General features: G+C 38.8%; 1 protein-coding gene across 39 annotated transcripts in view; it reads left to right on the plus strand.

Annotated features, from left to right (window-relative positions):
- Positions 1-25,111, plus strand: part of LOC141132486 (protocadherin gamma-A4-like) — a 489,967-nt gene that overhangs the window by 400,170 nt on the left and 64,686 nt on the right. Inside the window, exon 1 of one of the 39 annotated variants that reach the window (XM_073620924.1) lies at positions 13,409-15,976. The exons of 37 other annotated variants lie outside the window; for them this stretch is intronic. In XM_073620924.1, coding sequence (XP_073477025.1) covers positions 13,559-15,976 — 2,418 coding nt within the window. In that variant the 5' untranslated portion in view covers positions 13,409-13,558. Of the gene's footprint in view, positions 1-13,408; positions 15,977-21,590; positions 24,153-25,111 lie in introns of those variants that run through there. One more of the 39 variants, XM_073620922.1, reaches the window with a different exon arrangement.

Consider the following 25,111-nt stretch of genomic DNA (forward strand, 5'->3'; position numbering starts at 1 on the left):
CTTTAATTTCACTTTAATTCTATTTTAAAATTGTTATTCGTAACCATTAAATCTATGTGTCCAGGGTTCTGCACATAAGTGTTGACAGGAAAGTTTGCTTTTCAACAAAATTTACAATAAATAAGCTGTTTAAAGGGAACACATATACAAAATGTCTTTTATAATTTCTGAAAATATAGCGTTAAAGATGGATTAGTCTTGTTTCATAAAGGGTTCTTATTTTTCGTTGCTAATTCCTAAAGTGGTATTAAACCCAAAAGCAAACATTTATTATATTGCAGCTTACCAATTCTTCGATGTAATGGCTATATTAGTTTTCTCTTTTAGACTTGTTTTCCTTTATTTTCTCTGGTGATCCAGCCAGTTAATCTGTTGTTTTCCAAAAGAATAAGCTCTCCAGCAGAATGCATCACTTACAGAGATGGGGCCAGCCATTTAACACTGGCATGGGTGTTTACAATGATCAGAGTACATATGTAACGGCCTTTATCTCAAAACTGCTTATAAAGTATTGCCTGGCTTAAATGTGTTTAAGTGCATTTAAATCTGTTAGCGTATTCAACACTCCCCCAACAGACAAAAATGTCCTATGGACTGCACATCACCACAAGATCCTGTGGATATGTGAAATGACAGTCTCAGCCCAGGCTCCAACCAAGCCACGTCCCCACTCCCCTCCCCCAGACTGAGAACACTGCTGTCCAAAGGTACTGCCTGTGCTCATTCATGATGGCACTCTAGTGCAGGAGGTGTATTACTGGCCAGATCACCAGGTGAATACAGAGGAGGAAAAGCTGAAAAAAGGAAAACGAATGCAGCCGCGACATCTAATAATTGGTAAACCAATAATGATCTCGCGCAGTAGAAAAAATGCACTCAATAAAGAATATATCCTAAAATCGAATATAAGTAATTAAATAATAATAGATCAATAATAAATTAAGAAAGCGATCTGAGACATCCAAAATGAATTGTAATAATAAAGAAGTCCATATAATGATGTATTAATCGTCTTCTAATCAGGCATCTTTCTCGATGGTAATTATCTCAAAATAATGTTCTCATAAATACACTTGGTTGCCCGCAAATCTTTGTGAATAAGAGAAGAGATATATACAATCCAAAAACGAGCTCACAGAACTCTCACCTCCAATCCTTAGATCGTCAGCATAAAACTCATTGGATGTTTTTTTTCTCCTATTCCGATAACAGCCACCAAAGTGTCCTCTGTTCCAATATAGGTAGTGCCTATACGGATGTTCCGTATCCAGGTGTATACACCTCCGTGATAATAAATTTTCTAGTGCTCTCTCTCGCTGTCCTATCCTTACTCTCTCTTGTGCCTCTGTTCCAGGACCTTTTCATGCGTTCTTGAAGGTCGTCCCGACTGAACCCGAGCCCAGGCACAAGGTCACCCCCCCAGACTGTGGAGCTCCCTCAAAGGCTCTGACAGCCTCCACACTCTCTCACTCCAGCTCTTCCACTCGACAACGCCTCCCCAGCTGGGCTGACCCTGGGTATTTAAGGAGGCCTGCCCTCTGCCAATCCAAGTTGAGGATTGGTCAAGGCTCCTTAGAATACCCCAAACAGCTCCACCTCTCCTCTCCTCTCTTTACAGAATCTTCTGGAAAGAAGAGAGAGGTCTCGGTGATGCTGCCTGTGAATCAACAGCTGATACCCTGAGCCACTCCCAGCCCAGAATGAAAACAAAACAAACAGGCCTGACTGTCAGCCAGGCCTGCCTAGATTTACCTGACACAAAAATCCTACCTCTAGCACCTACCCACCTAGAGGGTGCTACACATGTATATCTGCTGTCTTCCCCTTTCTACACTCTTTGAAAAGTGCAGATTGTGTTAGAAATCTTTCTTCCTCTTTCAGCAGTGGGTAGGGAGTCTGCACTGTGTGAGAGCTGATTGGAGGAAATGCACACACCTCCCCCCACCCCCTCCACATAGGCAGAGGAGCGAAGGAACATGCAGAGCTGCAGTCTGAATAGACAAGCTCCCTGCTAATCTCCCTCTAAGCACCCTCCCCGACTCAAATTTTCAGCTACTGTTTTCTCAGAGAACAGAAGTGACTCATGCTGATAACAGAGTAACAGAAATGGCACTGAGTGATTTGGAGAGAGATAAGTAAACACTATAGATGTATGTGCTTAGGTCAAATTTCATGAATAGGGTTTACAACAACGTTAATGTAGAGGGGTGTGGGTTAGAACATCTGCCGGGTTTTTATTTTTAGTCTGTGTCTGCCTTTACTGACTTTTTTTTCACTTTTTGTCATGGTGAAAAAGTGATTTTATTGCTATCTGTGTCCTGTCCTATTGACCACAGAAAAGAGAGATTTTCTCAGAACACAGAGGGAAAAAAAACCCATCAGACATGGATGTTAACGTTTGGAAGTATAACTAAGGAACCTTTGTTGCTTGGATTAAAATGGACCTTTCAATGAATAATAGTAGTCATAATATTGTACAGCTGTAGCACTTTTCAAATATATACATGAAACACACTGAACTTTTGTTGTATTACTGCTTACATCACTCAAGGGGGGTCTTTGAGACCTGCTGCTCACTGAACACAAGAGGTCAGTTGTTCAATTAGAGCACCATTCAGATAATGATTTGCATTTTCTGAATGAATTCAAAGTGTTATCTGATTGGACAATGCAGAGAGGTGGGGCAGTGACATCACACTCTTAACCTTCTCTAATCAGAGACTGCTATGCAGTCATTAAGAAAATGCAAAGCATTCTTTGAATGACACCCATGCTGAGAAATCGACTTGCTGTGTTCACAATGCAGTAGGCCACCTGTTCAGCACGGGACCTGGAAGTGGAGATCACTATACTAGAGGTGTCTGCTTAAGCGATTTTTAGATTCCAGGGACATCGGCCAAGTATGGTATATACATAGTTACATTGGTCCAAGTTGGGCCAGTGTAACTACCGGTATGTATAAAATATCCATACCTGGAATTAATCTTTAACTACTGTTTGACATAGCTCAGCCCTTTCTGCAGTGTCTTATCTTGTAATAATGCTGTTTGATCACAAGGAAGAATGAGAAAATACTTCCTGCAGCTAATGACATAATTGTAGGTAGGCAAAGTCATTTGATAGGAGCTCCAGGACAGCCTTTTACTGATACAAGTTAGGGCTTTATTTTTTCAAAGTTAATAATGTTGCCGTATATTGAGACATACCACCAATGTATTCATGTAGACTTGTATAGTCACTAAAAGGTTAGGAAACTGAGCTCATTAAACCATTTTGGGCCTGATATACCTAGAGAGGCATCGGCAATTTAATGCAAGCTCCTTTTTTTCATATACCACATACCAAGTCCTAGCTTGAATCAATAGAAGCACAAATGGAAAAAATATTGCATATTTTGTTGAAAAAGTCATTATTTTATTGCTGTTAACTATTTCAGCCAAGATTTTTAGGCTCTTTCTAAAGAATGTACTAATATTTTTGTGTGTATATGTTTGTATAATAATTACATGAAGTATAGTGTTATAACACAATAATAGATAATAACAGTAAAATAAACATATCAGCAGTCTGTCCTGGATTTTTTGGTTACTTTTTAGGAAACTATGCCATGTAAACTACTTTTTTCTAACCTTGTCTTGCATCCCACTGCCCCTAACCTTGTCCTGTGATTCACTAACACCAAGCTTATGCTGTGACTGACTCAGCCTAACCTTGGCCTGTAACACACTCTTCCTAACCCCCTATGTGACCTATTCCCACTAACCTTGTTGTGTGACTATTCACTCCTAACCACTTATTCCATGTGACGCATCCACCTGGATCCTCCTATGACTAACTCCTCTGAACCTTCTATGACCCACTTTCCCTAACCTTGTCTTGTGACCTATTCACCCCTTATCTTCCCTTTGAGTCATTCTCCCTAATCTTACCCATTTTTTGAAGAAGAGATCTGGAAAAACCTAATGGGCTTCATATGTATTGAACCTATTATTTATAATTTATGGACAGCAAAATATAGAAAATATCAAGTCCAAATATTTTCACTAAACATATAGTCTACGCTGTATACACAATACATTTTAAATGCATTTGATTTACCAGAAAATCAGGGCATGTTTATCATAAAAAAAAATCTAGCACATACAGGGGTTTATTGAATAAAACTGAAGAGTGCAAAATCAGGTGCAGCTGTACATGGTAGCCAATCAAACTTCGGCCTGTTTAATTAAGCTTTGACAAACAAACCTGAAAGCTGATTGGTTTCTATGCACAGATGCACCAGATTTTACACTCTCCGGTTTTAATAAATCAACCCCACCATGTCACAAAGTTCATGGCCTTTATTGCAATAGTTTTCACCTAAAACTGACTTAATTTGCTTAAACTAAGAACCAACCATTATCTCAATCTTAGCCCAAAAAGCTTTTAGAATAATATAAGTTTGCTTCATGAGGTACAGCGTTACTTTGTTTTGTGTTCTTTTTTCAAGTGTATTAGAAAATCATATGAATGAACATTTGAGGACCGTTTAAAAAAAAAAAATCAGTTTTAGTGAGGGAACTGATGACGCTCGTGTGAAAGGACCCTAAATCTAAGTCTGTATTTATGAAAGTAACTCAAAACTGTTGTAGTACCCCAATTGCACCTCAGAGCGCCGCTGTTGAACCAATAAGGGAAGGATGTGAGAGATGCATGCCTCTATGAGACAGGCAGTACAACTGCAAGAGTAGATATAGAGCATTTCTGCATGAGATGGGAGTGCTTCAGGTCTAATAAAGAAGAAGATATTCTGGCATTTGATTTCAATTAAGGATTATACATTCTGCAAAGAGTCCCTCTTATATATTCCCAACAACAAAAGGAACGGCTGTCTTGAAAATGCATCAACTACAGTCACCCCTGGAAATCAGATGGCAAGTAGTGATTTCATTATTTTTCTGGTTGTGTCATTCAGTCTCTGCTGAGATTCATTATTCCATTGTAGAAGAAATGAGGAAAGGTTCAGTTATTGGTGATTTAGTGAAAGATTTTGGAATGAATGTGAAGGATATCACAGCAAGAAAACTCAGAATTGTGTCTGATGTTTCTGAAAAATATTTCAGTATCAATCTGGAGAATGGAGACCTTTTCATTGCAGAGAGGATAGACAGAGAGACACTGTGTGGGGCTGCAGCTGATTGTGTCCTGACTTTTGATGCTGTAGCTGAGAATCCTTTAAATGTGTTTAATGTTAAGATTGAAATTCAAGATATAAATGACAATCCACCAACATTTCTCGATGAAACAATTACATTAGAAATAAGTGAATCTGCTTCACCGGGAGAAAAGATTGCTTTGCAGAAAGCTGAGGATTTGGATATAGGAATTAATACACTGAGGAGCTACAAGCTGAGTCCAAATGAGCACTTTGCCTTAGGAGAAAGGATCAGCTCTGATGGCAGTATATTTCCTGAGCTAGTTCTAGAAAAGCCTCTAGACCGAGAAACACAAAATTACCATGAACTCATTCTATCAGCTTTCGATGGAGGAAATCCTGTACAAACAGGTACTGTGCTGATTAAGATTGCCATCACTGATTATAATGATAATACACCAATATTTACCCAAGAAGTATATAAAATAAGCATTAAGGAAAATATACCTTTAAATTCTACAGTTCTGAAGGTCACAGCAACTGATGAGGATGAAGGTGTAAATGCACAGATTACATATTCTTTTAGTACCAGGGCAAATAACATTCTCCAGATGTTTACAATTAATCATAAGAATGGAGAAATTAAAACAAAGGGACATTTAGATTATGAAATTAAAAAACACTATGAAATATCTGTAAAAGCCATGGATGGAGGAGGCCTGGCTGCCCATGCCAAAGTTTTAATAGAGATATTGGATGAGAATGACAATGTTCCTGAGATAACCCTCACCTCCCTGTCTTCTCCTATTCCTGAAGACACATTACCTGGAACTGTGGTGGCACTGATTTCAGTTCGTGATAAAGACTCGGGAGAAAATGGAGAAGTTCAGTGTCAAATCATTGGGGATATTCCATTTCAATTAGTGTCATCAGCAAGCAATTTCTATAAAATTGTTACCAAAGATTCTCTGGACAGAGAAAAATTATCATCCTATAACATCACCATTCAAGCATCTGACAAGGGCACTCCTTTTTTGTCTTCTGTGAAAGTCATCTATTTGGACTTGGCAGATGTTAATGACAATGCACCTATTTTTGAGAAGTTGGCTTTCACTGCATTTGTACCAGAAAATAATTTGCCAGGAGCTTCCATATTTCATATTCAAGCGAAAGATATTGACAGTGAAGAAAATGCAAAACTGACTTACTTTCTAGTAAGTAACAGTAATGACAAAGATCCCATATCCTTGCATGTATCTATAAATCCAGTGACCGGAGTCATTTATGCACAAAAATCATTTGATTATGAGCAAGACAGAGAATTCAACATTCAGGTCATTGCTAAAGACAATGGTTTTCCATCGCTGAACAGCAGCACAACTCTAAAAATTTGTGTGGTAGACCAGAATGATAACCCACCAGTCATCCTATACCCACCAAGAGACAGTGATGGTCCTGTCTTTGAGATGGTGCCTTGGTCATCTGAACAAGGTTCTTTAGTATCCAAAGTGGTTGCGGTGGATGCGGATTCTGGACACAATGCCTGGTTGTCGTATTTTTTTCAAGTTTCTGAGCCATCACTTTTTACTATTGATCAATACACTGGAGAGATCAAAACAACAAAGGTTTTTCATGATAGAGATTCTTTAAAACATAAAGTTGTGGTCATAGTAAAAGATAATGGCTACCCACCCCTGTCTGCTTCTGTGACTCTAAACCTGGTGATTGCTGATAATTTTCAGCAGATAATTCCTGAAATGAACAAACAACCAAGCAAACTGGACTCTCAGTCAAACTTACAAATGTACCTGGTAATTGCCTTGTCATTAATTACTTTTCTGTTTGTACTGACTGTGATCATCGCTGTGGTCTCCAAATGCAGAGAGCCCAAATCTCTGCCTTACTTTGGCCCTGTGGATACAAGTTTATATCATACTGTAGATCCCAGATTTATTTCCCAGTTTAACAATGGAACATTACAGCTGCCCTACACATACAATGTTTGTCCAACTCTGGATTCAGTGGACAAGGAATTTGCTTTCCTAAAAACTCAGCAGTGTGTTTCGGCTGTTCCTGTAGATAGACTCATTGATGCGGATGATTCAGGAATTGGTAATGAAAACATAAGAGATACTATAGCTGATGAAAGTCTTATTTTACAGGTATGTTGAAACTATGATGTTTAATTAGTGTGCATTCTTAAAAAACAATGTTGCAGATATGTTTGTTATAAAGGCTGTGTTGACCCATACAGTGTTTGCAAATCAGAGGAGGTCTATATAACGATTTTCAATTTAATTTAATTTTATTTTATTTTAATGATTTTGTAAAATAATAGTTACCAAAAAATGCTCTTGATAATAGCAAGCTGTTTCATACAATAGAGATTGCAAACTCTTGTAACCATAAGGCATCCATAGTTTGCAGACCATCAGAAGACCAGCACTCATAGTGCATCCCATATCTCTTTAAGTTTTCTAGCATTGCAAAGGAGACAAAAACCCCTGGGATTATAAATGGGCATAATCTACGATGTGATTGACTGTATATATTATATTATGTATAATTAACAACAGTCAAATATTTTATGTTTATGGAAAAAATAATGTAAAGTGGAAATAAACCTTCCTATCCTTCCTATAGCTTCCTATAGCTAAGGAAACTGTCATATTAGCCTCTGCATGATCTGCAGTTGCCTGCACATGTGATCAGCTATGACACCAACCATTTGATGGCTTGGCAGTTGAGGGCGAACACTAAGCGCACTAGAAACTATAGCAGAAAACAGGTGAATCGTGGGATAAATTCTGCTTTGAAATTGTTTTTCTAAATTCATAACCGTTAAATCTATGTGGCCAGGATTCTGCACATGAGTGTTGACAGGAAAATTACAATGAATGTTTACAAGGAACATAGCGGTATATACAAAATGTTTATTTTTTTATAATTTCCTAAAATATAGCTTTAAAGAATAATTGGTCTTTTTTTATATAGGGTTCTTATTTTTAGTTGCTAATTCCTAAAGCATCTGTCCCCCACCAGCTCAAACACTGAGAACCGAGCGAACTAACATCGCTGATCGATCCGTTCTCACAGTTCCTTTAAACAGACAGCTGGTGACTGTCAGTCACCGTTCTCTGCTCCACCCCACCTCACTCACTGGAGTGCTGGGTTGTAGAGGGGGCAGGAGCGGCCAGCTCAGACTCTCAGTGGCTCACTTAGAGGCTGAGCCGAGTGCCGGTCAAGGCATGTGGCCGGATCCTGACTTCAATGTCGTGATCTTGCCCGAGCCTGGACGAGCTCTGTGACATCAGCCGACAGTGGGCTTCAGCCCGCTGTCTGCTGAAAGTGGGTCACAGGAGTGCAGAACAAACTGCACTCCTGTGATCCATAGGAGAAGTACAGCCAAATGAGCTTTGGCTGTACTTCTCCTTTAAATCTGTTAGCATATCTAACACCCCCCCCAAGAGACAAAAAGGTCCTATGTGCCACACATCATTGCAAGCTCCTGTGGATATGTGAAATGACAGCCTCAGCCTGGGCTCTAACCAAGCCAAATCCCCACTCCCCTCCCCCAGACTGACAATACTGCTGTCGAAAGTTACCGTCTGTGCTCATTCACCTAGAGTGGGGACACGCTAATGCAGGAGGTGTGTTTCTTGCCAGATCACCAGGTGAAAACAGAGGGGGAAAAGCAGAAAAAAGGAATACTAATGCAGCCACCACATCTAATGATTGGTAAGCTTCAATACACATTTTGGTTTGGGGTTTAATACCACTTTAAGATCAACAAATCACAATTCATGAAGGTCAGTGCATTTGTATTGCTTGCTATGAGTTAATCTACATAAGAACTGGCATTTAAACTGGAAGTTCTGCAATTTTATTTTCAATAGTGATGTAATGTAGTAATGTAGAGGGGGTGCCGTGCTAAACAGCCAACCTGCTGCTTACTGAACACAGGAGATCAGTTGTTCGACTAGTGCACCATTCAGAGAATGCTTTGCATTTTCTGAATGAATTCAACGTGTTATCTGATTGGACAAGGCAGAGAGGAGAGGTGGTGACATCACACTCTTAACCTTCTCTAGTATTCATTAAGAAAATGCAAAGCATTCTCTGAATGACACCCATGCTGAGTAGTTGACTTCCTGTGTTCACGATGCAGTAGGCCACCTGTTCAGCATGGGACCTGGAAGCAAATAGAGATCATTATAGTAAAGGTGTCTACTTCAGTGATTTCCAGCTTCCAGTGACATTGACCAGGTATTGCATATACCAGCCCTCAAAATGTCCAATCACCTGCTCACATTAGGCAAGTGGAAATTAATTGAGGGTGAGTGTTCCAGGTCGGCTCAGGTGGTGGGCAGATCTGCTCGGCTCGGGCCACCTCGGCTTGGTCAGGGGGCGGGTTCGCTCAGCTCAGGTGGTGGGCCGATCCGCTCGGCTTGGGTGGAGGGCGAGTCTGCTCAGCTCAGACAAGCCACCTCCCCTCTCTACAGAGGGCTCTGTGTGCCGTGATGCACGCTGGGAAGTCTAGTTTCCAGCACAGCCCTGCGGATTCTCTTCTCACTGACATGCCGTTGTTCTGTCAGGTTAGTGACCCGGCGGCAGAGAAGATGCCCGTCCCAGGACAAGAGGAGGAAGAAGGTGGAAGAAGAGTCTGGTAGTGAGAGCGCGGGCTTCGGGGAACAGCCTACTGGGGAGAAGTCAGAACCGAGAGGTCAGGGAAACCATCGGAGAGAGAGAGACAAGTACTAGTGAGTAAGTGTGCACAGGCTGGCAGTGTGCAGGGACGGTGAGCCCAGGCTGCTCACTTACTGACTCACACTCCTACCTACCTTATTGAGATAGAAAGTGGAGCACAGTGCAGCCGCCCATAGCAGCCTATCACAACTCAGCTCACTGAGACCACACCAATGTAGGGCAGGCTCTGATTGGTTGCTAGGGATACTGCACTGAGTGTTCTTGTCTCTGCAGTGTGAGGATGTACAGACAGTTGGGCCTAGCAAATGTACTGGCTTCTGATTGGTTGCCATTAGGCCACATTTACACCTAGCCTTTTACGCACAACATGCATATGGCAGCCCATTCATTTCAATAGGGATACCCTAAATAAGGCAAAGTAGCTCATGGAGCTTTTGCTGCATTCAGTTTTTTGTTTTTTTTTACATCACTCATTTTACAGTGTTTTCACATTTTTGCATGCAAACAAAACACAAGTCAGCTTGCGGTGTTTGGGATGCCAGTAACAATGAATGGCGCAGCAATTGTGATGTGGTGTTAGCAGATTTTATTAATGCGTGCAGAAATACGCAATTTTGCGTGCGTTTACAGAACTTGCAGCTATGAGTGGAGCCTTAATGGATGGGTTCGGTGCGAACCCAGAAGGAAGGTGTCACTCCCACCCAGTCACCTAGCGTAGCGCACCTTTCAACCCTGCAGTCTTTACATAGCGCACCTCTCAGTCCTGTACTCTGTATGTAGAGCATATTTACCTAACATCCTTATTTTATCCATCACAGTCAGATCAATGAAATATGCTTTATGTTAATATTGTTAAAGTTGTTGTTGTTAATATTTATTTTTGTAACCTAATTCTGCATAAAACATTTAACAGTGTAATTTCATAAGGTAATTTAAGAGGGCGTGTTTAGGGGTGGAATTAGGGGCGGGGCAGGGTAGGTGTTGGGTGGAGTAATTGGTAACTCTTAAGGCCTGGCTAGTAGTTCAGGACTTAAAATTTTGAACCCTGGAATATACATAGTTACATTGGTCCAATTTGGGCCAGTGTAACTATGTATAAAATATCCAAACCTGGAAGTCATTAGCTAATGTTTGACACAGATCAGCCTTTTCTGCAGTCTCTTACCTTATAATGATGCTGTCTGATCACTAGGAAGAATGTGGAAATACTTCCTCCTACCTGCAGCTGATGATATAATCGTATGTAGGTAAAGTCATTTGACAGGAGCACCAGGACAGCCTTTTACTGAAACAAGTTAGGGCTTTTTTTCCATAGTTTATAATGTTGCTGTATATTGAGACATACCACCAATGTATTCATGTAGACTTGTACAGTCACTGAAAAGTTAGGAAGCTCAGCTTATTAAACACTTTTGAGCCTGGTATGCCTAGGGAGGCATCAGCAACTTAATGCAAGCTCCTTCTTTTCATATAGCACATACCAAGTTCTAGCTTGAGTCAATAAGGGCACAATCAGAAAAAAAGATTGCATATTATTTTATTGCTGTTAACTATTTTTAGCTTATGCTGTGACCGACTCAGTCCAACCCTGGCCTGTAACCCACTCTCCTTAACCTTCTCTGTGACCTACCCCCACTAACCTTTTTGAGTGACTATTTACTCCTAACTAGGGTTGCACAGATACCGATACTAGTATTGATGCCAATACCGAGCATTTGCACAAGTACTTTTACTCATGCAAATGCTTGATCCGATACCCGGGCAATCAGGGCTGATCGGTGCGGCGGTGAGGGGAGTTACAAGCACCGATCTCCCTGTATAGATTTTAATAAAGCAGCTGAGAGCCGCTTCCCCTCCCCCGCGGCTTTCAGCTGCTTTAATGAAATCTATACAGGGCTGATAAAAAAAAAAAGATAATTATTATAATAAAAAAAGAAAGAATTGTAATAAATATTTAAAATTTTAAATTGTAAATGAAATGAAAAATGAAATTAAAAAAACACTGACACCATCCACTCACCCCCCCCCCCCCCCAAAGAAAGAAGCATTGTAAAAAAAATAACTAAAAAAATATAAATAAATTATTTTAAGAAAAATTGTAAAAAAATAAAATTGTACAAAAAAAAAAATTCTCACACAGTCTGCACGTCATTACTGCCCATCAGTGCTGCATATTAGTGCCACTGTCACATGACATTAAAAAAGTATCAGTATCGGCGAGTACTTGAAAAAAGGATCGGTACTTGTACTCGGTCTTAAAAGAGTAGTATCAGTGCAAACCTACTCCCAACCTTCTGTTATGACCCACTTATCCCATGTGACCCACCCACCTGGATCCTCCTATTACTCCCTCCTCCGAACCTTCTATGACCTACTTTCCCTAACCTCTTCTTGTGACCTTTTCACCCCTTATCTTCTCTTTTGACCCACATTCCCTAACCTTATCTCATTTTTTGAAGAAGAGATCTGGAAAAACCTAATGGGCTTCATATTTATTGAACCTATTATTTATAAACATGAACAGCAAAATATAGAAAATACTGATTAGTTTTAGTTGTGCTCCCTTGCCGAATTCAACGTTTATGTCCACCAATATTTTCACTAAACACATAGTCTACACTGTATACACAATAGATTTTAAATATTGATTTACCAGAAGATCAGGGCATGTTTATCATTAAAAAATCTAGCACATATCGGGGTTAATTTACTAAAACTGGAGAGTCCATAATCTGGTGCAGCTGTGCATGGTAGCCAATCAGCTTCTAACTTCAGCCTGTTTAATTAAGCTTTGACAAAAAAAATCTGGAAGCTGATTGGTTTCTATGCACAGATGCACCAGATTTTACACTCTCCATTTTTAATAAATCAACCCCACCATGTCACAAAGTTCAGTTCTCTTTAAAAATATGGCCTTTATTGCAATTGTTTTCACTTTAAACTGACTTAATTTGCTTAAACTATGAACCAACCATTATCTCAATCTTAGGCCAAAAAGCTTTTAGAATAATATAAGTGTGTTTCATGAGGTACAGTGGGATCTATTTACTAAAGGCAAATCCACTATGCACTACAAGTGCACTGCAAATGCACTTGGAAGTGCAGTCGCTGTAGATCTAAGGGTGACATGCAAGGAAAAAAAATAGCATTTTCGCTTGTACATGATTGGATGATAAAATCAGCAGAGCTTCCCCCCATTTCAGATCTTCCCCTCAGATCTAAAGCAACTTCACTTCCAAGTGCACTTCCAATTGTACTTGTAGCGCAAAGTAGATTTGCCTTTAGTAAATCAACCCCAAACTCACTTGTCTGGTTTTGTTTTTTTTTTTTCAAGAGTATTAGAAAATCATATTTATGAATAATAAAGGACCTGACTTTTTTAATCAGTTTTAGTGAGGGAACCGATGACTCTCATGTGAAAGGACCCTAAATTTTAGTCTGTATTCATGAAAGTAACTCTAAAATGTTGTAGTACTCCATTTGCACCTCAGAGCGCCGCTGTTCAACCAATAAGGGAAGGATGTGAGAGATGCATGCCTCTATGAGACAGGCAGTACAACTGCAACAGTGAATATAGAGCATTTCTGCATGAGATGGGAGTGCTTCAGGTCTAATAAAGAAGAAGATATTCTGGCATTTGAATTCAATTAAGGATTATACATTGTGCAAAGAGTCCCTCATATATTGCCAACAACAAAAGGAACGGCTGTCTTGAATATGCATCAACAACAATCACCCCTGGAAATCAGATGGCAAGTAGTGATTTCATTATTTTCCTGGTTGTGTCATTCAGTCTCTGCTCAGATTCATTATTCCATTGTAGAAGAAATGAGGAAAGGTTCAGTTGTTGGTGATTTAGTGAAGGATCTTGGAATGAATGTGAAGGATATCACAGCAAGAAAACTCAGAATTGTGTCTGATGTTTCTGAAAAATATTTCAGTATCAATCTGGAGAATGGAGACCTTTTCATTGCAGAGAGGATAGACAGAGAGACACTGTGTGGGGCTGCAGCTGATTGTGTCCTGACCTTTGATGCTGTGGCTGAGAATCCTTTAAATGTGTTTAATGTTCAGATTGAAATTCAGGATATAAATGACAATCCACCAACATTTCATTATGAAGCAATAAGATTAGAAATAAGTGAATCTGCTTCACCAGGAGCAAAATTTGTTTTGCAGAAAGCTGAGGATTTGGATATAGGAATTAATACACTGAGGAGCTACAAGCTGAGTCCAAATGAGCACTTTGCCTTAAGAGAAAAGATCAGCTCTGATGGCAGTATATTTCCTGAGCTGGTTCTAGAAAAGGCTTTAGACCGAGAGACACAAAATTACCATGAACTAATTCTATCAGCTTTTGATGGAGGAAATCCTGTACAGACAGGCACTGTGCTGATTAAGTTTGCCATCACTGATTTTAATGATAATACACCTATATTTACCCAAGAAGTATATAAAATAAGCATTAAGGAAAATATACCTTTAAATTCTACAGTTCTGCAGGTCCGGGCAACTGATGAGGATGAAGGAATAAATGCACAGATTACATATTCATTCAGTACCCTGGCAAATAACATTCTCCAGATGTTTACAATTAATCACAAGAACGGAGACATTAGAACAAAGGGACATTTAGATTATGAAATGAAAAAACACTATGAAATATCTGTACAAGCCATGGATGGAGGGGGCCTGGCTGCCCATGCCAAAGTTTTAATAGAGATATTGGATGAGAATGACAATGTTCCTGAGATAACCCTCACCTCCCTGTCTTCTCCTATTCCTGAAGACACATTACCTGGAACTGTGGTGGCACTGATTTCAGTTCGTGATAAAGACTCAGGAGAAAATGGAGAAGTTCAGTGTGAAATCATTGGGGATATTCCATTTCAATTAGTGTCATCAGCGAATAACTTCTACAAAATTGTAACCAAAGATTCTCTGGACAGAGAAAAATTATCATCCTATAACATCACCATTCAAGCATCTGACAAGGGTTCTCCCTTTTTGTCTTCTGTAAAAGTCATCTCTTTGGACTTGGCAGATGTTAATGACAATGCACCTCTTTTTGAGAAGTTGATTTATACTGCATTTGTACCAGAAAATAATTTACCAGGAGCTTCTATATTTCATATTCAAGCGAAAGATATTGACAGTGAAGAAAATGCAAAACTGACTTACTTTCTAGTAAGTAACAGTAATGATAAAGATCCCATATCCTTGCATGTGTCCATAAATCCAGTGACCGGAGTCATTTATGGGCAAAAATCATTTGACTATGAGCAAGACAGAGAATTCAACATTCAGGTCATTGCTAAAGACAATGGTTTTCCATCACTGAACAGCAGTGCAACTGTAAAAATTTGTGTGGTAGACCAGAATGATAACCCACCAGTCATCCTATACCCACCAAGAGACAGTGATGGTCCTGTCTTTGAGATGGTGCCTTGGTCATCTGAACAAGGTTCTTTAGTATCTAAAGTGGTTGCGGTGGATGAGGATTCCGGACACAATGCCTGGTTGTCTTATTTTTTGCAAGTTTCTGAGCCATCACTTTTTACTATTGATCAATACACTGGGGAGATCAAAACATCAAAGGTTTTTCATGATAGAGATTCTTTAAAACATAAAGTTGTGGCCATAGTAAAAGATAATGGCTACCCACCTCTGTCTGCTTCTGTGACTCTAAACCTGGTGATTGCTGATAATTTTCAGCAGATAATTCCTGAAATGAACAAACAACCAAGCAAACTGGACTCTCAGTCGAATTTACAAATGTACCTGGTAATTGCCTTGTCATTAATTACTTTTCTGTTCATATTGACTGTGATAGTCGCTGTGGTCTCCAAATGCAGAGAGCCTAAATCTTTGCCTTACTTTGGCCCTGTGGATACACATTTATATCATACTGTAGATCCCAGATTTATTTCCCAGTTTAACAATGGAACATTACAGCTGCCCTACACATACAATGTTTGTCCAACTCTGGATTCAGTGGACAAGGAATTTGCTTTCCTAACAACTCAGCAGTGTGTTCCAGTTGTTCCTGTAGATAGACTCATTGATGCGGATGATTCAGGAATTGGTAATGAAAACATAAGAGACCCTATAGCTGATAATAATCTTATTTTACAGGTATGTAAAAACTATGGTATTTAATTAGTGTGCATTCTTTAAAACAATGTTGCAGATATGTTTGTTATAAAGTCTGTGTTGACCCATACAGTGTTTGCAAATCAGAGGAGGTCTATAATTTAATTTTCTGTTATTTTATTTTATTTTAATGATTTTGTAAAATAATAAATACCATAAAATCTCCCGATAATAGCAAGCTGTTTCATACAATAGAGATTGTTAACTCTTGTGACCATAAGGCATCCATAGTTACTAGACCATCAGAAGACCAGCACTCATAGTGCATCCTATATCTCTTTTAGTTTTCTAGCATTGCATAGGAGACAAAAACCCCTATGATTATAAATGGGCATAATCTACAATGTAGTCGCATTGCTCAGAAAAACATATCAACATAAAGAAAAATACTTTTCTTTATTGCTGTTTTAAGTTATAGTAGCACAACACTAGTGAGTGATTGTATTTAATAAATTATTATGTATACTTAACAATAGGCTAATATTTTATGTTTATGGAAAAAATTATTTAAAGTGGAAATAAACCTTCCTATCCTTTATAGCTAAGGAAGCTGTCATATTAACCTCTGCATGATCTGCAGTTGCCTGCATATGTGATCAGCTATGACACCAACCATTTGATGTCTTGACAGTTGAGTTGAGAGTGAACATAAGCACACTAGAAACTGTAGCAGTTCTAATTCACAGCATGCCTTGAAATGTAAATCGGTGGGATTAATTCTGCTTTAAAATTGTTCTTCTAAATTGGTAACCATTACATCTACTGTATGTGGCCAGGGTTCTGCACATGTGTGTTGATAAGAAAGTTTGCTGTTCAATAAATGAGATGTATAAAAGGAACATATATACAAATAGTTTTTTTATAATTTCTGAAAATATAGCAATAAAGAATGATTGGTCTTTTTTCATAAAGGCTTCTTATTTTTAGTTGCTAATTTCTAAAGTGGTATTAAACCCAAAATCAAACATTTATTATTTTGCAGCTTACCAATTCTTAGATGTAATAGCTGTATTAGTTTTCTTTTTTAGACTTGTTTTCCTTCATTTTCATCTGTTGATCCAGCCAGTAAATCTGTTCTTTTTCAAAAGGATAAGCTCTCCAGCAGAATGTATCAGTTACAGAGATGGCCATTCAACACTGGCAGGGGTGTGTACAATGATCAGATTATATTTATGTATGTAAAACCTTTATCCCAAATTGCTTATAGAGTATTAGTATCGGCCCGATGCTGCATCTGTCCTCTGCCAGCTCAAACACTGAGAACTGAGCGATCTAACATGGCCGACCCTTCGGTCTTCACAGTTCCCTGAGCAGAGAGCTGGAGACTGTCAGTCCCCACTCTCCGCTCCGCCCCTCCTCACTCATTGGAGTGCTGGGCTGTGGAAGGAGCGGGAGCGGCCAGCTCAAGCTCTCAGGGGCTCACTTAGAGGCTGAGCCGGGTGTCGGTCCAGGCATGTGGGCAGATCCTGACTTCATTGACGTGATCTTGCCCAAGCCTGGACCGGCTCTGTGACGTCATTGCTGATCATTTTCAGCAGATAATTCTTGAAATGAACAAACAGCCAAGCAAATTGGGCTCTCAGTAGAACTTACAAATGTACCTGGTAATTGCCTTGTCATTGATTACTTTTCTGTTTGTATTGACTGTGATAGTCGCTGTGGTCTCCAAATGCAGAGAGCCCAAATCTTTGCCTTACTTTGGCCCTGTGAATACACATTTATATCATACTGTAGATCCCAGATTTATTTCCCAGTTTAACAATGGAACATTGCAGCTGCCCTACACATACAATGTTTGTCCAACTCTGGACTCAATGGACAAGGAATTTGCTTACCTAAAATCTCAGCAGTGTGTTCCCGTTGTTCCTGTAGATAGACTAATTTAATATGGATGATTCAGGAATTGGTAATGAAAACATAAGAGACACGGTGTTTGGGATGCCAGTAGCAATTAATGGTGCAGCAAACGTGATGTGGTTTTAGCATGTTTTATTAATTTGTGCAGAAATACGCAGTTTTGCATGCGTTTACAGAACTTGTAGGTATGAGTGGAGCCTTAGGGATGGGTTCGGTGCGAACCCAGAAGGAAGGTGTCACTCCCACCCAGTCACCTAGCGTAGCGCACCTCTCAACCCTGCAGTCTTTACATAGAGCACCTCTCAGTCCTGTACTCTGAATGTAAAACATATTTACCTAACAAGGTAGTAATAATGTGTACAGTGCCTATAGTAGCTAATCATATTTTATCTTTATTTTTCCCATCACAGTGAGATCAATGAAATATGCTTTATGTTAACATTGTTAAAGTTGTTGTTGTTGATATTTATTTTTGTAACCTAATTCTGCATAAAACATTTAACAGTGTCATTTCATAAGACAATTTAAGAGGGCGTGTTTAGGGGTGGAATTAGGGGCGGGGCAGGGTAGGGGTTGGGTGGGGTAACTGGTGGCGAGTAAATCTTAAGGCCTTGCTAGTAGTTCAGGACTTAAAATTTTGAACCCTGGTATATACATAGTTACATTGGTACAATTTGGGCCAGTGTAACTATGTATAAAATATCCAAACCTGGAAGTCATTAACCAATGTTTGACACAGATCATCCCTTACTGCAGCCTCTTACCTTATAATGATGTGTAAATACTTCCTCCTACCTGCAGCTGATGATATAATCGTATGTAGGCAAAGTCATTTGACAGGAGCACCAGGACAGCCTTTTACTGATACAAGTTATGGCTTTTTTTCCATAGTTAATAATGTTGCTGTATAATGAGACATACCACCAATATATTCATGTAGACTTGTATAGTCACCAAAAAGTTAGGAAGCTCAGCTTATTAAACCCTTTTGAGCCTGGTATACCTAGGGAGGCATCAGCAACTTAATGCAAGCTCCTTCTTTCCATATAGCACATACCAAGTTCTAGCTTGAGTCAAGAAGAGCACAAACAGAAAAAAAGATTGCGTATTTTGTTGAAAAAGTAATTATTTTATTGCTGTTAACTATTTCTAAGCTTTCTAAAAAAAATTACTAATCTTTTTGTGTGTATTTGTTTGTATAATAATTACATGAATTGTATTATATAATAATACAATAATAGATAATAACAGCAAAATAAACATATCAGCAGTCTGTCCTGTGTTTTTTTGGTTTCATTTCAGGAAACTATGCCCTATAAACTAAGTTTTTCTAACCTTGTCTTGTATCCCACAGGTTCTAACCCTGTCCTGTGACCCACTAACACCAATCTTATGCTGTGACCAACTCAGTCCAACCCTGGCCTGTAACCCAATCTCCTTAACCTTGTCTGTGACCTACCCCCACTAACCTTGTTATGTGACTATTTTACTCCTAACTAGGGTTGCACTGATACCGATACTAGTATCGATGCCAATACCGAGCATTTGCACGAGTACTTGTACTCGTGAAAAAATGCTCCAATGATTGATCTGATACCTGGGCAATCAGGGCTGATCAGTGCGGCGGTGGGGGGAGCTACAAACACGGATCTCCCTGTACAGATTTTAATAAAGCAGCTGAGAGCCACTTCCCCTTGCCTGCGGCTTTCAGCTGCTTTATTGAAATCTATACAGGGAGATCGGTGCTTGTAACTCCCCCCACCACCACTCCAGTCCCCCTCAGTGTTCTCCTCCAGCCCCCCCCCTCCCCAACAGGGCTGATAAAAAAATAATAATAATAATAATTATAATTAAAAAAAGAAAGAATTGTAATAAATATATAAAATTTAAAATTGTAAAAGAAATTAAAAATAAAATAAAAAAAAACACTCATACCATTCACTCACCCCCTGCCCCCCCCCTCTAAAAAAATAACTAAAAAAATATAAATTTTAAAAAATAATTTTTAAAAATTGTAAAAAATAAAATCGTAAATAAAAAAAAATTCTGACACAGTCTGCATGTCATTACTGCCCATCAGTGCTGCATATTAGTGACACTGTCACATGACGTTAAAAAAAGTATCGGTATTGGCGAGTACTTGAAAAAAAGGATCGGTGCTTGTACTCGGTCTTAAAAGAATGGTATTGGTGCAAACCTACTCCCAACCTTCTGTTATGACCCACTTATCCCATGTGACCCACCCACCTGGATCCTCCTATTACTCCCTCCTCCGAACCTTCTATGACCCACTTTCTCTAACCTTTTCTTGTGATGTTTTCACCCCTTATATTCTCTTTTGAGCCACATTCCCTAACCTTATCTAATTTTTGTAAGAAGAGATCTGGAAAAACCTAATGGGCTTCATATTTATTGAACCTATTATTTATAAACATGAACAGCAAAATATAGAAAATACTGATTAGTTTTAGTTGTGCTCCCTTGCCGAATTCAACGTTTATGTCCACCAATATTTTCACTAAACACATAGTCTACACCAGTGTTTTTCAACTCCAGTCCTCAAGGCGCCCCAACAGGTCATGTTTTCAGGCTTCCCATTATTTTGCAAAGGTGATTTGATCAGTTTTACTGCCTTAGTAATTACCACAGCCATTTCATCTGAGGGAAATCCTGAAAACATGACCTGTTGGGGCGCCTTGAGGACTGGAGTTGAGAGACACTGGTCTACACTGTATACACAATAGATTTTAAATGTCTTTGATTTACCAGAAGATCAGGGCATGTTTATCATAAAAAAATCTAGCACATACTGGGGTTAATTTACTAAAACTGGAGAGTCCAAAATCTGGTGAAGCTGTGCATGGTAGCCAATCAGCTGCTAACTTCAGCCTGTTTAATTAAGCTTTGACAAACAAACCTGAAAGCTGATTGGTTTCTATGCACAGATGCACCAGATTTTACACTCTCCAGTTTTAATAAATCAACTTCACCATGTCATAAAGTTCAGTTCTCTTAAAAATATGGCCTTTATAGCAATTATTTTCACTTTAGCCACTTGCTTGCTGGGCACTTAAAGCCTCTTCCTAACCAGGCTTTAAACTAACTTCATTTGCTTAAACTAAGAACCAACCATTATCTCAATCTTAGGCCAAAAAGCTTTTAGAATAATATAAGTGTGTTTCATGAGGTACAGTGGGATTTATTTACTAAAGGCAAATCCACTTTGCACTACAAGTGCACTGCAAATGCACTTGGAAGTGCAGTCACTGTAGATCTAAGGGTGACATGCAAGGAAAAAAAACAGTATATTTGTTTGTACATGATTGGATGATAAAATCAGCAGAGTTTCCCCCATTTCAGATCTTCCCCTCAGATCTAAAGCAACTTCACTTTCAAGTGCACTCCCAAGTGTACTTGCAGTGCACTTGTAGTGCAAAGTGGATTTGCCTTTAGTAAATCAACCCCAAAGTCACTTGTTTTGTTTTGTGTTTTTTTCAAGAGCATTAGAAAATCATATTTATGAATAATAAAGGACCTGACTTTTTAAAATCAGTTTTAGTGAGGGAACTGATGACGCTCATGTGAAAGGACCCTAACTCTTAGTCTATATTTATGAAAGTAACTCTAAAATGTTGTAGTACTCCATTTGCACCTCAGAGCGCCGCTGTTCAACCAATAAGGGAAGGATGTGAGAGATGCATGCCTCTATGAGACAGGCAGTACAACTGCAACAGTGAATATAGAGCATTTCTGCATGAGATGGGAGTGCTTCAGGTCTAATAAAGAAGAAGATATTCTGGCATTTGAATTCAATTAAGGATTATACATTGTGCAAAGAGTCCCTCATATATTGCCAACAACAAAAGGAACGGCTGTCTTGAATATGCATCAACAACAATCACCCCTGGAAATCAGATGGCAAGTAGTGATTTCATTATTTTCCTGGTTGTGTCATTCAGTCTCTGCTCAGATTCATTATTCCATTGTAGAAGAAATGAGGAAAGGTTCAGTTGTTGGTGATTTAGTGAAAGATCTTGGAATGAATGTGAAGGATATCACAGCAAGAAAACTCAGAATTGTGTCTGATGTTTCTGAAAAATATTTCAGTATCAATCTGGAGAATGGAAACCTTTTCATTGCAGAGAGGATAGACAGAGATACACTGTGTGGGGCTGCAGCTGATTGTGTCCTGACCTTTGATGCTGTGGCTGAGAATCCTTTAAATGTGTTTAATGTTCGGATTGAAATTCAAGATATAAATGACAATGCACCAAGATTTCATTATGAAGCAATACGATTAGAAATAAGTGAATATGCTTTACTGGGAGCTAAGTTTGTTTTGCAGAAAGCTGAGGATTTGGATATAGGAATTAATACACTGAGAAGCTATAAGCTGAGTCCAAATGAGCACTTTGTCTTAAGAGAAAGTGTCAGCTCCGATGGCAGTATACTTCCTGAGCTAGTTCTAGAAAAGGCTTTAGACCGAGAGACACAAAATTACCATGAACTAATTCTATCAGCTTTCGATGGAGGAAATCCTGTACAGACAGGCACTGTGTTGATTAAGATTACCATCACTGATTTTAATGATAATACACCTATATTTACCCAAGAAGTATATAAAATAAGCATTAAGGAAAATATACCTTTAAATTCTACAGTTCAGCAGGTCCGGGCAACTGATGAGGATGAAGGAGTAAATGCACAGATTACATATTCATTCAATACCCTGGCAAATAACATTCTCCAGATGTTTACAATTAATCACAAGAATGGAGACATTAGAACAAAGGGACATTTAGATTATGAAATGAAAAAACACTATGAAATATCTGTACAAGCCATGGATGGAGGGGGCCTGGCTGCCCATGCCAAAGTTTTAATAGAGATATTGGATGAGAATGACAATGTTCCTGAGATAACCCTCACCTCCCTGTCTTCTCCTATTCCTGAAGACACATTACCTGGAACTGTGGTGGCACTGATTGCAGTCCGTGATAAAGACTCAGGAGAAAATGGAGAAGTTCAGTGTGAAATCATTGGGGATAGTCCATTTCAATTAGTGTCATCAGCAAATAACTTTTACAAAATTGTAACCAAGGATTCTCTGGACAGAGAAAAATTATCATCCTATAACATCACCATTCAAGCATCTGACAAGGGTTCTCCTTTTTTGTCTTCTGTAAAAGTCGTCTATTTGGACTTGGCAGATGTTAATGACAATGCACCTGTTTTTGAGAAGTTGATTTATACTGCATTTGTACCAGAAAACAATTTACCAGGAGCTTCCATATTTCATATTCAAGCAAGAGATATTGACAGTGAAGAAAATGCAAAACTGACTTACTTTCTAGTAAGTAACAGTAATGACAAAGATCCCATATCCTTGCATGTATCCATAAATCCAGTGACCGGAGTCATTTATGGGCAAAAATCATTTGATTATGAGCACCACAGAGAATTCAGCATTCAGGTCATTGCTAAAGACAATGGTTTTCCATCACTGAACAGCAGTACAACTGTAAAAATTCATGTGGTAGACCAGAATGATAACCCACCAGTCATCCTATACCCACCAAGAGACAGTGATGGCCCTGTCTTTGAGATGGTGCCTTGGTCATCTGAACAAGGTTCTTTAGTATCTAAAGTGGTCGCAGTGGATGCGGATTCTGGACACAATGCCTGGTTGTCGTATTTTTTTCAAGTTTCTGAGCCATCACTTTTTACTATTGATCAATACACTGGGGAGATCAAAACAACAAAGGTTTTTCATGATAGAGATTCTTTAAAACATAAAGTTGTGGTCATAGTAAAAGACAATGGCTACCCACCTCTGTCTGCTTCTGTGACTCTAAACCTGGTGATTGCTGATAATTTTCAGCAGATAATTCCTGAAATGAACAAACAACCAAGTAAACTGGACTCTCAGTCGAACTTACAAATGTACCTGGTGATCGCCTTGTCATTGATTACTTTTCTGTTCATATTGACTGTGATAGTCGCTGTGGTCTCCAAATGCAGAGAGCCCAAATCTTTGCCTTACTTTGGCCCTGTGGATACACATTTATATCATACTGTAGATCCCAGATTTATTTCTCAGTTTAACAATGGAACATTACAGCTGCCCTACACGTACAATATTTGTCCAACTCTGGATTCAGTGGACAAGGATTTTGCTTTCCTAAAAACTCAGCAGTGTGTTTCGGTTGTTCCTGTAGATAAACTAATTGATGCGGATGATTCAGGAATTGGTAATGAAAACATAAGAGACCCTATAGCTGATGACAGTCTTATTTTACAGGTATGATCAAACTATGATATTTAATTAGTGTGCATTCTTTAAAACAATGTTGCAGATATGTTTGTTATAAAGTCTGTGTTGACCCATACAGTGTTTGCTAATCGGAGGAGGTCTATAACGATTTACAATTTTCTTTTCTTTTATTTAATTTTAATGATTTTGTAAATCATTACGTGTGCGTTCGCTTCTGAGCATGAGCTACCGGGGAGAGGGGCGTGTTCATTTTTTTTTTTTATTATTGTTTATTTTAGTTTATTTTTTTTATTTTTACACTTTCTCTTTTACATTTTTTTTTTATCACTTTTAATCCTATTACAAGGAATGTAAACATCCCTTGTAATAGGAATGGTGCGTGACAGGTCCTGTTTATGGAGAGATGCTGGGTCAAAAATGGTAAAATGGTAAAAAAAGTGATCTTATTGCTATCTGTGTCCTGTTCCAATAACCACAGAAAAGAGAGATTTTCTCAGGACACAGAGGTCAACAAAAAATCCATCAGAGACCTGAATGTAAAGGTTTATAAGTATACAGTAACAAGGAACCTTTGCTGCTTGGCTAACAATGGACCTTACAATGAATAATAGTAGCCTTAATATTGTACAGCTGTAGCACTGTTTAAATATATACTGTACATTAAACACTTTTATTATATTAGTGCTGACCACAGAAAAGAGAGAATTTCACAGGACACAGAGAGCAAAAAAAAAAATCTGGCAGAGACCTGGATGTAAAGGTTGATATGTATAACTAAGGAACCTTTGCTGCTTGGCTAAAAATGTGCGATCCTGGCTCAGGGATGGTACAGTCATGTAGATTCTGGCCTTAAAGAAGAATTCCGGGCCTGAATATTTTATACATGGTTACATAGGTCCAGCATGGACCAGTGTAACTATGTATATACCATACTTGCCCAATGGCCCCTGAAAGCTGGAATTACTGAAGTAGACACCACTACTACA

Source organism: Aquarana catesbeiana, linkage group LG03 (assembly GCF_042186555.1).
Source record: "Aquarana catesbeiana isolate 2022-GZ linkage group LG03, ASM4218655v1, whole genome shotgun sequence".
Taxonomy (NCBI): Eukaryota; Metazoa; Chordata; class Amphibia; order Anura; family Ranidae; genus Aquarana; species Aquarana catesbeiana.